The 23,093-nt window shown below is 37.1% G+C and overlaps 1 protein-coding gene across 5 annotated transcripts in view; it reads right to left on the bottom strand.

Moving 5' to 3' along the window:
* PPP1R13B (protein phosphatase 1 regulatory subunit 13B) overlaps nucleotides 1-23,093 on the bottom strand; it is a 70,630-nt gene that overhangs the window by 31,551 nt on the left and 15,986 nt on the right. For all 5 annotated transcript variants that reach the window (XM_082762556.1, XM_082762554.1, XM_082762555.1 and 2 more), the window contains exons 2-4: nucleotides 14,265-14,412; nucleotides 5,876-5,995; nucleotides 4,297-4,364 (exon numbers count right to left, since the gene is read on the bottom strand). In XM_082762556.1, the coding sequence (XP_082618682.1) occupies nucleotides 4,297-4,364; nucleotides 5,876-5,995; nucleotides 14,265-14,412 (336 nt within the window). The remainder of the gene's footprint in view (nucleotides 1-4,296; nucleotides 4,365-5,875; nucleotides 5,996-14,264; nucleotides 14,413-23,093) is intronic.

Genomic DNA, 23,093 nt, shown 5'->3' with positions numbered 1-23,093 from the left:
GTCCCAATTAGATTTTGGCAAATCTTTGCCTGACAGGCTGTGGAAAGCTGTACAACTAACCTTGTAAAAATGGTTCAGCCATTTTTTAAGCTTATCAGAAGATTGTTAGAACACGTTTAAAAAAAAATTAATTGTGTAACTGGATATAAGATGTTTAATGCCTTTTTATGGGGTTGCAGTTGTATCGTTCGTATCATGAAAATTAATAAACAACAAAAAATTCCACTTATGAATTTTGGTACCAGCTATATATCTATCTAAATTCTAAGCCGAGAGTTTGACAAACCTTACCACATGAACTCAAAAGCAGTGTATATTCTTTACTACTACTTTTAACGCAGAGACACTGATTGCATTGGATGGTTCTGCCAATAAGAGCGTAACTGCTCCCAAGTTAAATCAGTACTATTAAAAGCGCTTTGTGTGTACATAAACATTGAAGATTTTACCTACCTGTTAATGGAAATTCCATGAGCATGGAATTATAAGGTTCTCCTGATACTAAAACAATTGGGCTATGTGTTGCAAACCTGCTGCAAAAAGCCTGACTGGAGCCACTTGAACAGTAACGTTCACTTCTGTTATCTAACAGCAAAAAAGAAGTTAATTCTCAGCTATCTGTGTTGGTCATAGTTTCAAGACAAAGAAAATTTAAAGGACTGATTGTCCAGTTAGGGGTTTTGTTTTACACTAAAGCCAAAAATTTCTTGGGGAGCAATAAAATCAGGTTCCTCCTTGCATTTCTTGTCAAAGGCTTTCGTCAGTATCAAGGTAAAAGCATATAGATACCAGTTTCCCTGAAGGGGGGTGGGGGAGTGGGGCAATTTTAGTATTAGAAAAAACAAAATGAATTAAAGAAAGAATGGTACATAAGAGTACAAACTGATAGTTTATTCTCCCTAAGTAAATGAAGAAGTTTAAGAATAGAAAAATAATATAAATTTGCATTTCCTGCAAATGAGTTATCTGTCATCACGTACAGACTGTTTTCATCACACTAATAGAGTTCTATTCTGTCTCATACACTTCTCTTCTGTTGTGTCCCTGCACTCCATTTTTTTTCTCCTGACTTGCATTTGCTTTCTCGTTTTCTCATTTCCAATGAATTTCTCAATCATTAGATTACCTTTTCATCTGGAAAACTGTCATCACCAGGTCAGTCCTGTTTCCAGAACTTCCTTTATATAAGACTATGATCCATTTTTCCTACTGATGACTGATAGGGTGGCTCCCAGTCCCTCTCCTGTGTACCACTGACCTCCAGTGGATAGAACCGTATTTGCTCTTTCTCACTGTGTTCAGACCACTGTCATTTCTATGGAATGAAGTTCGGATCATGCTAGGACATCTATAAGAAAACAAAACCCAGCATTCTACAGCCACTGTTTCATGGCCACTGATAAAAGGCAAGAAATGACTAAATGGTAGAAGGAAGTTTGCAGCATCAGTATAATGAGGATCACAGTATCTAAAAAATAAATTTCAATCAACCCTGCTCAAAGATGCTCAGGACCAAATTAGGTTAAATTCTGAACCTCCACTAGGATGAAATTCCACAGACTCCAGGTAATCTGTTCCAAAGCCTGACTACTGTCATTGAGAAAAGACTTTCCCTGATATTTAATTAGAATTTCCCTTGTTACAAATTGTGTCCAAATCAAACTGGCTCAGCTACACATGCAAAAGAATGGAAGAGGCAGCTGTTCTCAGAGAAGTGAATCCCTCGAGACACCAACCAATCTCCCCAGCAAAGGAAAATGTGTAGTTATTTAAGTCTTATCTCCACATAAGTATACCTTCAGGATAGTGGTGGAAAGAGATCAGGCCCTGATTACAGCGTAATTCCACTTCCAAGAGGAAAATTGTAAACAAGAGCAAACCCACCGAGAGGTCATTTCAGGAATAAGAGAACCACTCACATAATTTTTCCTTAGACTTTGTTATGGAGATGCAAAGCTCTCAGATGAGCACTTACAGATAAGTATTCTCTTCACAACAAAGCACATTTCATGGTCTGAAGACACATAGCCTATTCCATTTTTAACATTCAATCTTCATTTAGAAGATTATCTGATAAAATTCATATATTTATGTAATCTTCTGAGGTTAAGTTCACCGTTATTTAAATAATTGCTGATCATGCACACAGGAGTTTCACAGAACAGAAAAGAACATTGCATATGACAAAATATCAATTCATGAAGTTATCCAAGTTGAATTCCAGACAGATCATAATTTTTTCCCAAGACTACTGATTCAAACATGAAAGCAAACATGTATCTAAAAGTTCTCTATGCATGTCACACTTCCAACTCAGCCCCAATATTAAATACAAATCAATCATTTCATCATAAAAAACAATACACGTAGTAAAAAGATACCTTAATGCCGAATATTTGGTAAGATTTGAGCTCTCTTCAATGTTTCATTGGTTTGTATTGATTTTAGGGCTAGTCTAACATTCAGCATGCCAGTAACAATGAATAAGCCTAATGCATTACGTAAGTGTAAGCTGATTAAATCCTTGATCCCAAAGCCACCTCTTTACCCCCCCTCCCCCTCCCATTTAAAACTTGGTACAGTTGAAAAATCTGAATTTTATAACTTTTAGAACCTGATTTGTACCATTTATGGCATAAAACCCATGAAAACTTATAATAATAAAATCTCTTCATGTCCTTCTCATCTTTTAGTAATTTCATGAACTTACTAAAAGTGTATTTTAAAAATGATCAGTTCCCTAATAATTCTTAATTTTGTGGCCAAAAAATATGAATGGCACACAAGTAGTAGTGTTTATCAAGTTACCAGGTCTGAGCTTTACCCACAAAATTAACAGCAAATCAAACTAAACACAAAGTTCAGTGCTGCCAAGAAGTACAATTAGAAGGCACATGCTAGTTCTGATTTCCAGAAACTGTCGTCTCAAACGAAGTATGTGAGCTATGAGGAATGGACCTCGGAAGGTCATTAAAGAGTTATGCTCCCTTAGCATACTAGAGTACTATGATCTCACTACATTGTCAATATGACAATGGAAGCAGGATAAACAGATCCACGTAGATGATGTTATCAGCTAGTGTTCTCTACAGAAAAGGAATATAGAAAGCAATACATGATTAACTGTTTTGAATAGGGAAAAAGATTCCTTCCACTAGCCCCACATGCCATATATAAAACCAGCTGCTAAAAGCTGAAAAGTAACTAAGCAGTTGAATGGAAAAAAAGAAACTATAACTTCGCTGCTGCATGTTTAAACATACGTATGAGATTTTAGATGCCAGTTGTTAGGCAATATACAAGGACAGAGTCACTTAACCTGCACAATTGATTTTAACATTTTAGTTGATATTTTAAGACATCTCAACTTGAAAAATCTGATTAGTTTTGTCTTTAAACTTCTCTGAAGTGTTACTTTACCCAGACAAAAGAGCTCTAAGGCACGTTTAGAAATCAACAGTGTTCCAACAGACAATACAACTATGAATTAGTGAGCTCTTCTTGAAATTCAAAAATGTTAAAGAATAATCAACTATATCTAAAGTGCCTCAGAAGATGCAGCAAAATGGTCCTGAGTGAATGAGAACAGATTATGGTCTGTTGAGTCTTTATTAGAATTGAGGATGAGAAGGGAGAGAAGAAAGTAAAGGGAATTCCAACTCTGGAACAGGTTTTTAAGCCATGGCAATTTTGAAACAGACAACCTGTATTTTACTTGTAAAAGAGATGATGTTCAAACCATAATTCACTGAATGCCACCAAGCAGGTACTCTATGCTATGCAATATGTTTTTTAAATCAGCAACTTTGTAAAATGATTTTTTTTTTTTTAAAGCATAGAAATGAACCTAGTATGCAAACCAGTATAAAGAGATGACTCTGAAGGGTATGTACCTCTTCTATCAGTGTTTGAAAACATTCCAATCCATAGATATATTTTCATGTTTTACCTTACGAGTCTAAATCAGTGTTAGTGAGAAAAAATAATCAAGAAAAGATGCCTGGACAGGCAATACTCATACGCAAGAGTAATATAGCTGCATTTTTCCTCACACAGGATGAATAAGAGAGAGGAAAGCAGGTGAGAAAATGCAGTAATTAATGAGGCTGATGGCTTCTTACTTCACAGAAGTGAATTTCTTTCTAGGCAGAAAATTTACAGAAAATGTTCATGAAAATCACAACAGAACAGGCATTAAACATTTTCCACTGGTTCCTACAAGAGATTTTGCAAACCAAAAAAATTTAAAACTTAAATATTTGAGTTCATTAAAAACCTGTATGATTTATTACTTACCCCATTCTCTGTACGCTTTTCCACAGGTATGTTTATTCCATTTCTTTGGTTCTGGGCTTGTCGTCCACCTAAAAGTGAAGCATCATTTGTAGTGCAAAGTTCAGTTTTCAACACAACTGGTTCACAGTCTTTAATCTGTACTTTTCGTGATTTATTTTTTACATAACATTTTACCTATGAATTTTCATTCTGCTGGTTTTGACTCTCTCATTAGGTTATTCTCTGTACACAGTGGAGTCAGCAGAAATATGACATAACTTCACAGACTTCCTCTGTTAAAGGTACAGACATGTAGGCCCAATTTTCTGGCTTGTGTTTTGGCACTGATATTATGAAAGGGAATGTACTGAGAATGACTACTGAAGTTTCACACTTCTGTGTCAAGAAGCAGCTCCACAGAAAGTACTATAAATTAATATATAAGAGGAAGCTTCTGCAATGCCTTGTAAACAACTTTATTCTTCAAATTGATCCACAGGTCAATAATGAATTAATAGGCCTTGCATGCTTCAGAAGGGACATTTTTTTTGTACATTTAAATGTGGCTTCATGTGTATCTTAAATTTCTTAACATACTTTAAATTAGAATTGCCCAAAGGATGACTAAGTATTTTACAAAGTATCTAATTAACATATATGTAAATCCTTATATATTAATGGACTTGCTACTTCTGGCACTCAAAGCAACCATCAGCCACTTAAAGATATGAAAAGAAACCCCAGCTCAAAGCAATAAGGACTTAGCCAAAACTTGAAATTCGGTTGTCATAAGTAGTCAGGTTAGTTGAATGAGTAAGGATTGTCTGAGCATGCAAATATACAACTTACTCTGAGTTTCCTTTCCTCTCTCTCAGGCAGTCTGAGAGCCATAAAGTATAATGCACAGTCTCAAAAATCTTCTCATAAATTAAGTAGTCTATACTACTTAAATCAGAAACTTAAAATACTTTAATTTTTATCCCAGTCTTTAAAGAAAGCCCCTAATGTAATATGGATTTTGTAATTTATGGATATGGTATGGATAATGTAATTTTATATAGACTTTTTCTGCAAATACAGACAGTCCAGGGATTTTTCAAGGTGTGAATTATTACTACCAATAAATATATCTACAGAAAGTACAGAGAAAGTAAAGCTTCTAAGACCTCTGTCAACAATGTCTGTAAAAGAGATTTGTTTCTAAAGGATGCAAATTAGTTTACTGAATCTTTTTTGTGGGTGCAACTGAAAGAGCAGGAAGTCAGGAAGCACAATCCCACCCTCTCAAAAACATTGTGACTTTCTCTCAAAAGCAAAAATGCATTAAGTGTCTCATATAACAAACATTTTTGGAACAGTACTAAGCAGAATAGAAAACAATCTTACTACAAAAGCATTACTCAGATTGATAGAAATTATTCTAGATAAGGGAATTTGAGAACATCAATCAACATGACACTGAACAATGTTCAAAAAGACTTTAGTGTAAGGAAGTTGGATTGCCTATACCTACTGTTTACTCGAGCAATTGATAATTGAAATCACTTCAGAAAACATTTTAGATATTTAGGTAACAGCATTAGAAGGTAAGTGTACTTACTCTGTTCATTACTTTCAGCTGGCGACTCCTCATGACGAAGAAAAAATTTCACCTCTTCCCTCCGGGGACCCCATTTCTGCAGGTGGTCATACATCATATGATCAAAGGGTATGGGACGTTCTAAAAACAGTAGAAAATAAACAAATCTATCACAACTATTTTAAGTTAGGCAAAATTTTATAGAACATTAAAAATACAAATGTCTTTTTTTGTAGTAATTCAGTCCATCCAATGTGTTTTCACTTATGCAAAGTCAAAGAAGCAAGCATACACCAACAGAAAGTAGTTGCACTGTGTTAAAAGCTTGCTTGTTACTATAACACAGGTCACTGCTTAACAGCAATACATAACCAGTCTGCAGAGCCATACAAAAACTAACAGTGTCTACAAACTCTGGTTTAGCTATGTCAGGAATTCTTCAACACAACCTTTTTCACAGTGCTGATCTTTGCACCTTTGCTCCCCATCAGCAGATGGATATTTTGCTCTATTATGCAGATGATACATTCTGTTTGAACCTCAGGGCTTCCACACAGACAAAAAAACATGTCATTGTATTGACATTTCACCTATTACGAACTTGGGTGGGTACTTCCACTCCAATACACTAGACTGGATGTTAATTTCTAGTACATGTGAAATTATTGGCAAATCTTTGAAGAGATAAAGGCTGTTCTACGCAACAGTAATCTTTGTTTTCCCCAGAAGCGTAGAACATTCTCATAGTACAGTTATTTCTTCAAAATCAAATCTACTATTACTAGAATGCTATGCACTATGTATACAGTATCTCAAAATGAGTAAGTATTTCAAAAGAAAAATTTTCACTGTTTCTATAATTATTGTTTAACTTATTTTGAAGTATTTTGATTTAAGGTAAGAAAAAGCTTAAGAGCTTCCTAATACTAAGTACAGTATTAAGAGATCTCTCCTGATCAGAATACAACAAACGAAACAGTGACATTAGAAGAGATCTAAATCAGTTGTCCTACATACACTTCATACAAGCCACCATTACTACAGAAAAACAGGCTTGGATGGAAACCAGAAGGTGGAGTTTGTGTTCTTTAATGTTAAAAGGAAAATCCTTTATGTCCCCAAAAGTCAGACCACGCTATCTCCTACCAAGCAGAACACTGCCAACAATGTTAGACATTTCTAATTTAACCCATTTGATGCAAGATGACAGAAATGATACAAAGATATATGACATACCTTCAAGAAAGCTTGGAAGGATGGATTACAGGAAAAAACAGAAGACAAAACACATTACAAGCTACCTTTTTTTTTTTTAATATATATATATATATAATGAACTGTGTAAATGTATACACATGTTGACACTACTGGGATACTTCATTGAAATATTTTGAAGACGATGCATTTAGATCACTTGATTCAAAATGTATTTATTATTGCAGTCATCTTGTGAAAAATCTGTCTTGTCAAACACCCTGATCTCATCAATGCCTTGCTAAGATCTCCCCAACATACAAATGAGCACACCCTAAGGCACTGTATTTTAAACCATTTAAGAAAAGAAAAAGCCAAGATCGTGTCCCATTCTAGATTAGTCATTTCCTTCAAATCAAGCAGAATTCCAAGAAAACTATGCCTTCCAGGGAAAGGAGTTTTCAGCTAGAACTAAAGGAAGTGTTTTACATTGAAGATACAGAAAAAACATAATCCAATACAATGGATTTTATGACAAGATCAGACAAATTCACATACTAGAAGGTACACCTAGAAGATAACACTATAATTATATTGTTATTGGATAATATCTGGTATGTAATAGGTATATTTCTTTTCTATACACAGTAGCAAGCTTTTAGAAAAATTCAGTTATTCAGTTTCGTTCAATTCTACAGTTATTTCAAAAGTATCAAGTACAGCTCTACAAATACTACTGTTTGCACTTGCATTTTATCAAATACTACTCTCCATGAAGAACATTTGGTTTTGGAGAACATTTGTTAAGCTTGGATTGTTAGATAATCTTTTTTTCCCCCCTTCTTTTTGAGGGGGAAGTGGTGTGTATGTTTTTTGTTTGTTTTAATCTGAAAACTGTAAAACTGATTAAAAATACTCTGCAGAGGAAAACACCTCCAGGGCACCTCCTCAAAAAAAAAAAAAAAAAAAAATCTCCACATGCTTTTTCCTTATTCTATTTCCAGTCTTTTTACACTGTAAATAGCCAAGGATACAGATAAAATGATACTGATTATAGTAGGCATCAAAACATAAGTCATCTCTGTGGATTGATCACCTGTCCACATGGGCCTGTTTTCTCTTTCCAGTAGCAGCAAGCAGCATATGCTTGTGGAAGCAGCATATGAAACAGAATAAGCAGAAATTGATCCTTTCCCTTATCTACCCTTCTAGCTTCCAAGTCAGGCTTTGAGAGACTTCCTAAGATCAAGCAAAATCCCATGTCATCAGCCACATGTTCGATATCCAGGGGGTTCTGTCCTCTACAGGTGCCCAGAGGACCGCCCCAAAATTAGCCCCTGTGTCTGAGAGCAGTGTCCAAATGCTTCAACTCTGTCAGGCTCGGTGCTGGGACCACCACCCTGAGGAGCCTGTCCCTGTGCCCGACCACCCTCTGGGTACAGAACCTGTCCCTAACCCCCAGCCTGACCCTCCCCTGTCCCAGCTCCATGCCGTCCCCTCGGGTCCTGTCACTGTCCCCAGAGAGCAGAGCTCAGCGCCTGCCCCTCCGCTCCCCTCGTGAGGGAGCTGCAGGCCGCCATGAGGCCTCCCCTCAGCCTGCCCTGCTCGGGGCTGACCAGCCAAGGGGCCTCAGCTGCTCCTCGTACATCCTCCCTTCCTCAGGCATCTTCCCCTCCAAGCCTCCACTGTCTTCATAGCCCTCCTTTGGGCACTCCCTAGTAGCTTTTTTTTTTTTTTCCTTTATTTATCCTTAGCTATTCACGTTGTAAAGAGAGCTTCAAGCATTCCAGTATTTCTGGATAGGTCTTTGAAGAAGGAGAAAATAGTTCTAATGGAATGGAAAAATAGGGAAGCAAAAGAGAAGCCAAACAAAAAGAGCAGGCAGAAGAATGCAACAGTGACCCATATAATCCCATTATCCAACACGTGCAAGATCAAGTTTAGAAAACAGGCAAAGGATATTTTGAAAAACACTCAGTAAATATACAATGAAATATCTAAAGTTATTTGCAGAGACAAGCTATTCAATTTCGGAATTACCCAATAAAACACCTTTCTGAAGGTTAAAAGAAACGTACTATTCTTCTTTATTACAGTCTTGATAATTGTCAATATGTTACTACTACATTTACTGCTAATGCTTCTGAAGATTTTTCAAAATTCATAATCCAAACAAATAAAAAAAATACCCTTGTGTAGCCCTGTTATTCATTTACTATTTAGTGTGCATGCTGGATCCATTTTTTTTCCTTAAAGAATTTTACAGGACTCCAAGTACAGCGATTAACACAACACAGCCACAGTTAGCTCCAACTGCTTTCAGTGGGGAAGGGTCATTTAAAACAGAAGCAAATTTTATTCATCAGCCAACTCCTTGCCTAACAAAAAAGGAAACAGACAAAAACAAAAAACAGAACACCATATTTAAAAACACAGAAGCTTTTATTTTCCTTTTCTTGTCCCTCACTCATGTGGGCTCCAAGAAACATTGTAAACAGTGTCTGTGCATGCAAGGTTAAGGTCAGGAACTTACTAAAACTCAGTTCTTGAAAAGGAATTTTAAAAACATGATTTTCAGGTTTTTCAGCTCCTCGTGCGAGGTAACATTTCAAGTGCTTTCAAGCACATCCACTAAAATTGCAGCAAGAATCTTCTAAAGACCACAAATGGTAAAATACCTAAAAAATACCTAGTTCATGGACTTTAGGACACAGAAGATCTGAAGCTTCAGGAATTTTTCCTAAATAAAAAGACTGTCAACTAAATATAGTAAGTAATGATGCTTGATAATGAGTACCAAGAAACTGAATGTCTGAACAGGGTTGGGCTAATTCTGGCACCGTGAGGAGTGGTCGCAGCACGGCTGCTGGTTAAGCAGGTCTCCCTTTACTAGTAAGGCCCTGATCCCAGGAGCTTTAGGAGCTTTTCAAAATAAAAGATCCTGTTTACATCATAGACTTGAAGAATGAAGGCTAATAATTTTCCAGACATGACCATGGAAAGAAATGGGAAAGATTTTCTTTTTTTTTATTTATTTATTTTATTTCTTTTGCAATACTTCCACCAAAACAATTTGGAATATGAAGCCCTAAATTAGAGAGCAAGCTGCAGCAGTACTGAAACAGAAGAAAAATGACTTTGTAATCATTTGGCACAACTTAGGCACGTGAAAGAGACTCGGAAAATAAAGAGGAAGAGGAAAGGGACATTAACATTTGACACAAGAAACAAAGAGTTGAAGTCCCTATTCCTTCCTTCAGTTTAAAGCCTATAAACCTCAAAAAATTGCAGGTAGAAAACTTGGTCTAACGTTTACTGCAAGTTTGGGTAGCACTAAGGAGCATTTTCTGGAAATACTTGCTCTTTAAGAATAAAAAAAACGTTTCAGTTAAATGTTTTCTAGTTGTTACAGCTTTAAACATAATTGTCAGTAATTGCACAAATAGAAGAAAAGAAAGAAGGTGAAATAGGAGAATATATATGGAGGAGTAATTAATAGGATTGTATATGGAGGAGTAATTAATAGGATTGATCCCTATGATTTAACAATAATTTTAAAAAAATTATTTCTATGAAAAATGAAAAAATGTCATCTATGTATAAATTCAAAATTACTTGCAAAAACTATTCAATTTTTAGTTAGACAAAAATTCTCAAAGATTAACTTGAGCAATGAGCTAGACACCTTTTCTTTGAAGCAAAAGTTTTGAGGTTGGGTGAGTTCTAGCTATCCTGAAAGACCAAAACACGGATACTGCATCGGTGTTTTAATAGATAATTGCAAAAATCGTTCTGTTGAAACTATATATCTTATATTTAAAACAGAGTAATTTTTAGGCTTCATAATTTGTTCTTATTCTGATTACATGTATTCTGTCATCTGTAATAAAATGTGTTTATGCCTGCTATACAGGAAACCAGAACACAAAGTAATGGATTATGTCCATAATTGGGAGTTCACTGTAAGATCAGAAAAGCATCTTTACCTACGCAGGTTTGCAGTTGTATACTACAAGTATACTTCCATTTCTTTCAGTCACTCACGTCTAGGCTGTAATTAAATTCAGGAAGACCAACAATATCAATTGCTAAAGGCCATTCCAGATGTAAATGAAGTGGATAATTGGGTAATGGACAGATTTAAAAGCTTGAAATCCATTTTCTTTTGAAACGCACTACAAGTTCCTGGCATCATACCTATCTTTTGACCTCCTTACCCACCATGACTCGCAATAGCTGGGCAACAAGGAATATATTTCTTTTCCTCCTGCCATAGCCTGAGAATTCTATACAAAGCAAGGAAACTTCAAGCTGAGTAAACACAAGGTGCTACAAAATTAGCTGACATATCAGGCACAAACGCTGTTGCCTTTTTTCAGCTATTAATCACCTAAAGAAACTGGAGAAGAATAGGAACAGAGAAGGAAATAATAAAACCAAATGCACATAAACCAAATACTTATGTCATGAAACTCCAAGAAGAATCAGTTTCTTAGGTGTAATACAAACAGCTCCCAATCTATTTTACAACTCTTCGGAAGCTCCTCAACCATTTCTTTAGCACGCAACAACAGAAAAGATTAAAAAAATACTCTTCCACTGTCACCGTATACAGCAGTTTCATTGCAAATTGCTTCCCACTTCGCACTCCAAACCAATGGTTTGAGTTGTTTTCACTTCTTAGTCTCATATTTTCTGTGACAGATCTCTGCTCCTGGCTAGAATTATTTTTAAAATTTGAGTGGAAGGAGCTTAATGTAGCTCCCAGGAGCAGCTGAAGGAAAATTATCATCCCACCCTCCTTAAAAGAAATTTCAAGTTGTTTCACTCAGAAACTTTAGTATCCACCGACTTTGGGGAAAGAAGTTGAGACCACCAACACAGATTTTACAATGATATCCTACATCTAAGAAAAGCAAACAAAATGCTTGTCCTGAAATTCCTGTCAGACAGACTTAAAAGCAGTGTGCAGGACATTTTTTGCTGACAGTACAGGTCTGTTTGAGAGCTCCAGAAATGTAAGCAGGTGTTTCATTTATTTATTTTTAATTTTATTCCCTCTAGGATTTTGCATACCTTAAAGGAGGCTGTAGCGAGATGGGGGTTGGTCTGTTCTCCAACGTGCCTGGTGACAGAGTAAGGGGGAATTGGCTAGAGTTGCGCCAGGGGAGATTTAGGCTGGATATTAGGAAGAACTTCTTTACCAAAAGGGTTGTTAGGCATTGGCATGGGCTGCCCAGGGAAGTGGTATAGTCACCATCCCTGGAGGTCTTTAAAAGACGTTTAGATGTAGAGCTCAGTGATGTGATTTAGTGAGGGACTTGTTAGTGTTAGGTCAGAGGTTGGACTCAGTGATCTTGGAGGTCTCCTCCAACCTAGTGATTCTGTGATCTAGATCTTCATGGACTATAATGGGACCAAAGACACACAAATCACAGGATAGATACCCAAATTTAGTTTTAGTTCCTCCATCACATCTCCCAAGGTAAGTTTTATTTTCCATTTCATAGAAACTGTTAGCTTCAGATATCCAACATTTTCAGAAATAACGTTATATCCGCAAATAAAATATGTTATCAGTCTTTGAAGTCATTATAGAAAATTCATGCTTACATTTGCCACAGTTGCAAGGCATAAGTGCCCCATAAAGATGCTGTGGATCACTGGCTAGAATTTCCAGTCACCTTTTGAAGCTAGCTGACAACATTCTCTGCATTTTTGCAAAGTACACCCTCCAAGTATTGTGAAAGCAGAAGGACATGTAATACCATATATGTTACACTTTTACAGACCAGTGGTTGCAAAGTATTAGGGATAAGTGAGTGCATGCAGATCCAGTTTATATATGTTATATACTTGGCATTTTGACTCTTTGTAACCTAAACTTCTAATTTGAAAAAAAAAAATAAATAGCAACCTTCCTATAAGTTTTATTCTTAAAGACAGTTTTATAAATACAAGCTGAATTTGTATGCCAAGAATTGCAAACATGCTTAGCCTCCCTTCTGCTTACTCTTGCCTAAACTCTACAAATTCCCATCTAATTAGGAAACAACTTCGAGGCACCTTCTCTCCTTATAAAGTCTTAGAACCATTAAAAAATGAAACGATATCCCAGTAGGAAACTATTTTAGTTTGCTAATACTTAAAAGCTCCACAGGCATCTGAATAATGCAATAAACTTCTCTGCTTGACAAAATGAATAAACAGCCCCTGAACAAAATATACCCCTCTCTATAAAAAAGTAAGAATTCTATATCAAGTTATGACCTCATTCTTTATACAGAATAGATGACAAACCGCTTAAACAGGGGTAACCTTAGTAATTGAGGTAGGTAAGAACCTACCTGTTATCCTCAGCCATTCACTGATCCTACTCATATATTGATACACTATCATAACCTGGAAGCTTGCACTACACTTAATTGCAAGAACTCATCTAGAAACAGAATGCATAATAGGGCTTTTCTGACACAATCCTGAAAAGGACTGCTCATCCCATCATTCTGTGAAATAACAATTACAACACAAATAGAAGACAGGCACTACTACCTGCCCCAAGGGAAGTTATTGAATTTTTGACAATACACTTCCATGAAGAAGTTGGAGATGATTCTGGCACAATTCTGTATGAACTTCTGTTAGTTACGATCCAGGAAGAAAAACCCATACAAATTATACAGTTCTATGATTCTGTTATACCAATTCTTAAATTTCAGGTTGTTATCATGTGGGTAACAGTGAGGAAACAGGATGGGAAAGAATCCAGATGGTAACCTTCACTCACTTCTTGTATAAGATCATCGCTGACGTTACAAATTATTTAAACCCTACTCCAACCCTGAACATGCCGTATGCCTATTTGAAATAAATGATGTGTAGAAGTAAAAATACAGCCATCCTTCCCCCCCATTTTTAAAAGGCAGATACTGAATACTTCATGTAATCTGAAGATCTGAAATACAAAAGACTAACACATCTTACATATGCCTTTTATCAAATACTCCATGCTGAGAAAGGAAAACGAGGAAAAAAAATAATCAAGAACTGCATTAATCTCTACAGATACTAAATACCACACTCTGCATGAAAGTTTGCCAAGAAAATAAAAAAGCTTTAGAACAATTAGAAATTATTGATACTGAAAAGTCAGCCTTACCATTTCTTCTAATTGTGACAAATATTTAAACCAATTTCCACCAAACATTTTGCTTACCGTTTCCACGCCATACTTCAGCCAGATGGCAGCTTCCTTCTCCAGGCTCTTTACAGAACTCTACTACATCGCGACAGGTTGTTTCTGGTGTAATTGGAACTTCTGTCAAAATCTGCTCATTGTTGCTCAGAAACACGGTTAATATCATCTGAAAGAAAAAAAAAGTAGCAGAATATTCAGAAACATGACAAGAATATGAATATGGGTAAGATTTATAAACCCTCTGTAAATGGAACTATATGCTTATGGTTGGTCAATATTATCATAAAAATAGTTTTCAGTTTCTTCTAACTTAGCAAATGATTTAGTCCTTTGTGTTGATTTTTTTTTTTGGTAAGTGTGAATGGAAGGTTTTTCTTTTTTTTTTTTTTCTTTTTGTTTTGTTTTTGGAGGGTGGGGTTGGTTGGTGGTGTTTGTTTTTCCTCTTTCATTTCAGTTAAAGTGGTATAGTTCTGTCTGACAATGAGGCTGGGAGGGAAGGAATGAGTTTTGCTATAATAGATGTTTGAAATTATTTGCAACATTTAAATGCTATGAATTAATACTTTGTAAAGTAACATAAAGCTCCACAGGTGGGCAACCCTTTGCAACTTGTCTGAAGATCCACTCACATTTCATTGGATTGGAAGCCTTGGAGTAAAAACCAAACCACCATACAAACGGGAAATAGAAATGTCACATTTTGCAAGGGGTTGCATTTGTTTAGTTACTTGCTAGAGGTAAAACCTCTGAGAAGTCAGTTGTTTCCACGTTACTCCAGCCCCCACCCTGCACTTGCTGTGTAGACCAGATGCACACGCAACCTGCCCGCAGAGGCACTAAGCATGCTCTCCTGACTTGTACTTGTACAACATCAAAGGACAACTTTCCCTCGAGTAACTGCTCCCAGCTATTCCAGTTGGAAAGCTGCCACAAAATAGTTTTTCTTCCCCTCCCCACCTTAACAATATTCAAAAGAACTTGACATCAAGGAAAACAGAAAGAAGAAAGAGTACAATCCAATCTATAAAGGAGCAAGCGTAGCTCTAAGAGGGAGCACTAAGCTCAGTTGAAGTAAACTTTTGTTCAAATGCTTTGCTCCACCTTAAGCAAAGGTGTGCACAAACACACAGAGCTGGAGCTATTCCCATCCCTGCTCATGTTAGTAAAGGTACCTTGCTGCAAAGTCAAGCATTCAAAAACTGCACACCAACTTCACCCACTTCACCCCCTCTGTGCACTGTGTTCTGATATGGCCATTAATAATACATTCGATGCTGCACTTCTCTATCAGGGACCTCTCCCTTACAGAGACTTCTCGATGAATTTGGTTTGTAGGCCCTTATGGCATTTGCTGCAAGAGCTGGAAGCGTGTCCTTACCAGCTGAGGGGCTTGTAAGGAAACAAAAACAAAACAGCGAAGTCCCAATACAATAATACTAAAAAGATTCATTTTAGCCCTGAGTGGGACTGTTTTGAGGACCCCTTGAGAGCTGTATACAGAAGCATGTTTTTCAATGTAACACTACATTGTCAGAAAGATACTCAGCCTTCAGTTCCTGCTCAAAATTAAACAAGTGTTTTTAACTATGTTATCACTCCCTCACTCTCTGGCACCTCAATTTACTATCAGTACACTAGTCATGATACCATTCTGTAAACTTAAGGGGATGGAGATATGTGGTGTTTAAGACATAGCTACTATAATAGATGTCCCTAACGAGTGTTGCAAAATTATTAATTTTGTCTTCTAGGAGGAAGACAAAGAAAGAAAGTTACTTCTTTCTGTAAGAACTTTCTCTGTAAGTAAGATTTAATATCACATATCGAACCACAATGATAAAACCTAATTATTTAACAGCTCTTCATTAAATAACCACTCGCCACTTAACCGGAGTTGTGCCTCAATTTGCATTGGCATATCTTTAAAAAAACAAACAACAAACACATTCAGAACACTACTGGGACACATTACATGCACCAAACTGGAGATGAGCACTAGTAACAGCTGGATACTGAGCAGGAGCACTCCATCCCAGCACCGTCAACTTCAGAAGTAAGCACGGGACCAGTCCCAAGAAAGCCCGGGTTCCCAGCCCTCAGTCTCCTCGGCAGACCTGCAGGCTGTTCCAACCCATCTTCCTGTTCTCCCTCAACCTGCCAAGCTTGTATGCAGTACCCTGAAGTTCTCACAGTAACTGCATTTCAATGTGAGCAGCAGTCATCCAGGGCTGTAAATGTACCAGAGCTTCACCCTTGAGTTTCTCCAAGAGTAGCTCTAAAAGGAGCTGTTGTAGAGCTAGGATACAACCACAGCTAATAACGCAGATGTCTGGAACCACCTACTGTTTACAGCTCAGTGTTATTTCTCCACAAATGAAAAAAGGTCCAGGCCCGGTTAATCCTCAGTGGCTGTGGAATCTTTTACACAATAAACACCTAATACAGATTCTAGTAGTGGAATCTGACCTCATACTTAAGAGGGGAAGTGTCACATATGAACACAAAAAAACAGGCTTTGAAGCCACCTGTAGAGGTCATCCCAGCCAGTCTCTTGGCCTGGGGCAGGATCACCTCTAGCTCCATCATGCTGCAGAGATGCTTGTTCAACCTGTTCTGAAAAGCCTTTCATGGTGGAAACTCCACAACTTCCCTCAGCCATCCACCCCAGGATTCCTGCTGGAAGGAAAAGTTCCTTAAAGTCTAGTCAAAACTTTCCTTGCCACCATTCAAACTAGCTAGCTCTTCTCCTAGCCACAGGAGTGATAAAAAACACTTGTTTGACTTTTTTCTCCACAGTTACATTTCAGGTATACCTAAAAAAAGTAACCAATAGTTTTTTTTAATTTAAACACCAACCTGTGAATTATTAATGTCAGTATTATGAAGTGATTTCCCTATAACACTTGACAGTAATTTCAAGATGAAAACCAAGTTTTTATGAGAATGTTCAAAGACACTGGCACTCCCAGAATCAAGAGGAGGTCTAGGCTTCTTCATGGTCTGTCCCAAAGCCCTGTTACCTCGTTGTGAAAGACTAAACGGCACAACTTAACATCACGTGGTTTCACATGGCTTCCAAGTTTCGATTTCTGTATTGTTGTAAAGATAAGTGCCCCAGAAAAGTTGTTTCGTGTATTCAAGGTTATCTGCCTACATCTGCAGACCAGCTGAAAAAGAAGAAAGGCCTTGGAGGTGCAAGTTATCCCGTACAACTCTGCCAACTCTCCATAAATTCAAACCTCAACCACAACATAAACATAGTCCCCCCTTTGCAAGACCAGGCCCAAGTTTGCTGTACCTCCAACACAACATTTTCAGCTCCCTCAGCTCTCAGCCTGCCCCAGCACTGCCTTCTCCGAAGCACACTGTCACCCACAGCGCCGTCTGGGGGACAGCCCAGGGAGAGGTGTCCCTCTAACGAGGCAGCAAGGTGCTGCAGCCATCACACTACTCCCCAGACTCGTTTAAGTAAGGATTTGTATTTATTTTTAACAGGTGGTTGGAGTAACACCGTGGAAACTGAAGCATTGTACTGTGAAGCAGATGGCCTGAAGCATACAAAGAAAGACTCAAAATATTGAAAATTATTAACATATTGCAGTATTAATTAGATTTTCAAGTCAGTGTCATAGCTATCCCTATTTATGGTGAAGGCAGAATAATAATCCGAGGTAATTCAGGGAGATAAAATACAAAGAAGCACTGATGGAGCCTGGAAATTTCCTGCTGAAGAATATAAGCGAGGCATACGCATGAAATAGACAGTACACCCACTGAAGGAAATTAGCAGTATTAAAAATGTTCTTAGCCCAAGATTAGGATACAGGAAACTGGTAAATCCTTCTCATTTTAAATGGGTTCCAAACATGAACAATTGCAGAAATGCATGTTCTTAAAAATGAGATCATAACCATAGCAACATTTCAATTCAATCATCAAAAATCTTCAAGTGTGGACACAATGGCACACAGTAAGATCTGAAATGTAACCTCAGTGCTTCTAAATTATACTTGGTTTCCACAATAATACAAAGCTCCAAATCTTACCCTTTCCTCAATACAGATGCAGATGTTACCTGTCTGCTGCTGTCCTCTGCAAGCCTTGCTTCCCAACCAATGGCTTTATTCCAGCTTTCATTATTTCCTGAATCTTTCTACTCTTCTCCACCAACCTCTAATATATTCCTTCACAGTTCAGGTCTTTCCCGTGCCAGATGGGCTGTATCAGCCTCACAACTGAACTCTTACTGTTGTTTCACTCATTTCTCAGCTTCCTGAAAAGCTCCTGCTAGGACAACCTCCGAATCCTTCCCAAATCTTCTCTGCTCAACGGAGTCGGGCTGGTGCACGTGTTCCTCTTAGGATGAGGTCTCTGCTTCTCTGTTCCCCTCCCAATTCTCTCCCATCGTACTTCCTGGGTTATTTGAAGGGCACACATAATCATCCCCGCCGTTTCTCACGGAAATAGGAGGGAGGGATAAATCCTCGAGATCTTTATCCTCATTTATCATCTCCTCTGTTTCCAAAGACTGATAATGTCACCCACAAATTTCAACAGGCACCTTCCAGAGAGATGAGACAGTTTTATCTGTCCAGACCTGATCCCTTACTGATGAATCTGAAACCCTGACCATCTCCAATTATCTCTTGTGAACACCTGGCCACCAATTCAAGTTCCACGTGGCCATCACAGCCCTTACCCAGTTATTTCCAATGACTCCCTGGATTTCATATTCACGGTAACACAAGCATACCTATCATTATGAGCTGTAATACAGACATCTTTCACACCAATTATTTTCTCAGTCTTGTGTCCCAGATCCATCCACAGTACTACTGTACAATATTGAAGGCACGGATAATCTCTTCTATCAATTGGTGCAGCTAATACTCTCAGAGCTTGGAAATGTGGCTGTTGGTTTTCTCAAGTTTTCACTAATGTGCCTTTCTTTTTTGAAAAAAAAGTCACAATGTATAAAAAATGATTTTTCAAGCCTATGGCTCTATGGCTTTAACCATGTCATCTTTATGCATTAATTTTCTAGTTTTCACTTCCCCACTGTGATATGGAGTCTTCCTCCCTATTGCTTTTCACTCATTTATCAAGAAACTGATGCCAAATCAGTCCTTTACACCAGTTTTTCTACTCTCCATGCATTGAACAGGCGTTTTTATGCTTTCTTCTTATCTAACTCATCTACCACGGCAAAGGTCCCACAGGGCCACAAGTGAGAGTCCAACATCCCTTGTTCTCTGTGAGCTTCTGCAGGCTATCCTGTTTTGCAGCTCCAGCTGCACTCCCCTAGTACAGTAAAAGTAGGAGAACTGCACAAAAACAGAACAGAAGACAGCAGCTGATGTTCTTAGTTGCAAAATTGCCTAGAAAGTTAAGTACTCCAACTTCTGAATGAGGTCTTTTTTCCTCACCATTTTTCTGCAATCTTACAAAAAAAAAAAAAAGCAATGCTTTTGATCTTCTGCTGGTACCTCAAATTAAGAACAGGGATGTTTTTAATTAAATCCTCTTTAACAACAATTTTCATGGAAAAAAAGAAATACATCTTACTCCAAGATTACCTTATGCTACCAAGACATAAAACACTGGTGCTTGAGTAGAAATAAACCTTACATAAAGTCTCTCCATTGCCTTACACACAAGTTAATTTACTAACTCCGATAACACACCAAATGCTGGCATTTCAGGCTAACAAAATCCAATCTAAGCACATATCTCCTGATACCCTACTCCAAGAAAACTGAATTATTTAAGCTTTCAGAAAGCAACCAAAAAATAGTATTTCAGGACATGCTGAAATATTAGGATTTAAAGCATGTTAGAGTTGATTTCCACTAATAATATTAATATTCAACTAAAAAAAGAGAACCAATAAGTTCTAGGGATGAAGATCAATTCACCTGATTTTTGCTTTAAGTATGATTGCCTTTTAACTAAAAGCCACGCTTCCACCCAAACACGGGGTTCCTGACAAAAACGGGATCAGAAAACTGTTCCAATTCTCAAAGGTAACTTACTTTATATCCACAACTACAAAGTCACTTAGAAAAGTCCGTCTATGAAAGATTAAAATGAAGATCAAACAGCATAGAAAGGGTTAAGAAGAAAAAACATCCTGACAACATGAAAGACACTATTTTTTCTCCCACTTTTTTTCTATCCACTGCTTTCCTTTTCCTGGTATTAAAGCTACAGTGGACAATAGATCTTTTTTGTTAAGAACTTCTACCATCTTTAGAATTATCCGACTGTGAGTTAAGAATACACTGGATACCGAATAACTTAATATGGCTAAACTCACAAGCAGCTGTTTAGTCTTATCAGATTTTTCATTTGCTTTTTTTTCCTTAAACCAGCCTAGAAACTTCATTGTGTAAACGTTTTAAAAAAACAAAACCAATAACCTCCACCTCTTCCAGCAGAAAAGTGGTTAGATGCTTCAAAAATACAAAATGTGTATTATTAAAACACTGACACACAATGGACTGAAAGTACAGAACAATTCTGGCAGCAATGCCTGCTTTATTCCCTTTGTTTCGTGGGAACTGGAATGCATTACCTTCTCACCAGGCATCTCCCCCTAATGAAGCGTTCAAAAAAAAAAAAAAAATCCATTCAGGAGCTTGTGCTTTGCCATTTCAGATAAAGTCATGGTTAAGTCCATAGCTGCCGTAAGTCCAAGTTGAGAATAGTCAAAGAAAAAAAAAGTCTTCTTTTACACAGCAGAGACCTCAGTATCTCCCAACACATTTTGATAGCCTCCCAACCTTGATTCTGCTGGCCTGGGAGCCCAGCCATTCTCTGTATTTATCTATATTTAAGGTGCAACTACAATACAGCTTTAACTGAAACATCCAAAAGCATATCTTACTGAAATTCCAAAGTCCCATCATTCAAACAAACTTTGATTAAGACTGACATTTTCATTTACTAGAAAAATCAGCTCATGCGACACAAGAAAAACTGCGAAGAGGTGGAAAACCAACCCTTTGGTGATGAGACATGCCAGCATTCCCAACCCTGCACAAAGAATGCTCAGGAAAAAAAAAGTCACAAGTTATCAATCATTCTGTGCAAGTTAGCTTGCACAGAATTCATGCCACTACATAAATTTTGCACCAGCTAAAGCTGTAGAAATTCTAGTTGCACATCTCCAGCACCAAAGCAGAATTTCATTTCCTTTGCAGTATGAACATTCTCCTTTTTAAGATTGTGGACTTGATTAGGTGAAGCTTTAAGCAATTATATTTTGAATGAAATAAGACTATGAAGTTATAAACAAAAAACTGTTTTAATTAAAACCACCTAAAGATGTGTTCTTGACTCAAATCATAACTATTTCTTTATATCGTGAGATTTTTAGAACAAATCCCAAGTAAGTCTGATGTTCTTATATGTAAACACCTGAAAAGGAGTAAGATTTAACCATCTCATTTCCATATATTAAAAAGAAATCTTTAAGTGAGTTATTCACCAGCACGGTTTGTCCCAATCATTTTAAGTTATACTTTTTAAAAATAGTTTTCTTGAAAGTTTTATTGCAGTATGTTCATGACATTTCATATAAGATTATCAAGACAGAAAGCAAATTTCTTATTGCTTTTCATTGGGAGATTTCTTCCTTTTAATGTCTTTTCCCCTTTCCCACGTAATTTCTTATTGATAAGAAATAACAATACAAGTTCTATATTCCGGAACACATTTTCCTTACATCCAAGCTACACATAACTTGAGTTTAGGCCAAAATTTAAGACTCAGTCATGCCTATAGACCACATTGGTAAAATGCAGAAAGGTAGTGTCAAAGAAGTGGAGTAGAGTCTTCAGTTTGCAAAGAATACAGAAATGAGTAAAGTTTTCTTTTTTTTTTTTTTTGCAGACTCACAAAAGCATTTTTTTTGCACAGGCTCATAAAATAATTGCATCATTAACTTGCTGCTTTGCAGTCACTGAAACATCTACCTTGACATCCACCTTCACAGGACTCTGCACAAGACAACTTTGTTACATAACCAAAAGAAAAAGATAGCTGTGTCAGTCAATACTTGTACCAAGAAACTTGGTGATGGAGTATTAAATTCCTTCTCTTCACAGAGCACAGAAATTACTTAAAAATATATATTTAATACCTCTTATAGAAATATGGAAGTAGAACATTAAAAGAAGTCTTAAAATAAGATCTTCCTTCAATTTTGTAATGTCTGCACATATGCAATAGCTTAATGGAGAGGATAAAGCCAAAAAAATTAAATGAAAACCCCACAGATGTTTCCTCTCAAGAACTTTACCACTGTTGCCTTTGTCTTCTTCAGTAAATAAGCTTTCATGTCTAACAGCAGGTGTTCAGCAGGATTCAGACTATTTCATAAACCTATACATACTTGCTCTTTATTTGCTGAAGGAATACTTAGGACACTTTATTGTTCTTTGTCACTGACAGAGAAAAAGCTTCAGCACCAGTTATAGATACGGAACGTGGAGTCTCTTACTCTTCCAGAGGTAGACTTCAGTAATGGCAGAGAAATAAGCCAGCAGTTTTGCTAGAGGAAAGAGCACTATCATCAGGCATTTAAATATATTCAACTACACAAGACAGGTCTGCAGATTATTAATGAAAGGTATAGTAGTAGCTGACTGGAAGGCTTCCAGTGCTCCAGGAAAACAAAACCTAATGAAACAATAGCAACTAGAAGGACTAGATGCTTGTATAAACAACACGAGCAACCCACAGACTCGAATGGTGTTCTACAGGCTGCGAGAAGCAAGACATAAATGGGGCCAAAAGAAACAAAAAAAAAAACAAAAAACACAACACACGACTCACCAAACAAAT

This window comes from Aythya marila (assembly GCF_965140915.1).
Source record: "Aythya marila genome assembly, chromosome: 5".
Lineage (NCBI taxonomy): Eukaryota > Metazoa > Chordata > Aves > Anseriformes > Anatidae > Aythya > Aythya marila.
Note: the sequence above shows the minus strand (reverse complement) of the source record. Positions and strands in the feature narration are given on the sequence as shown.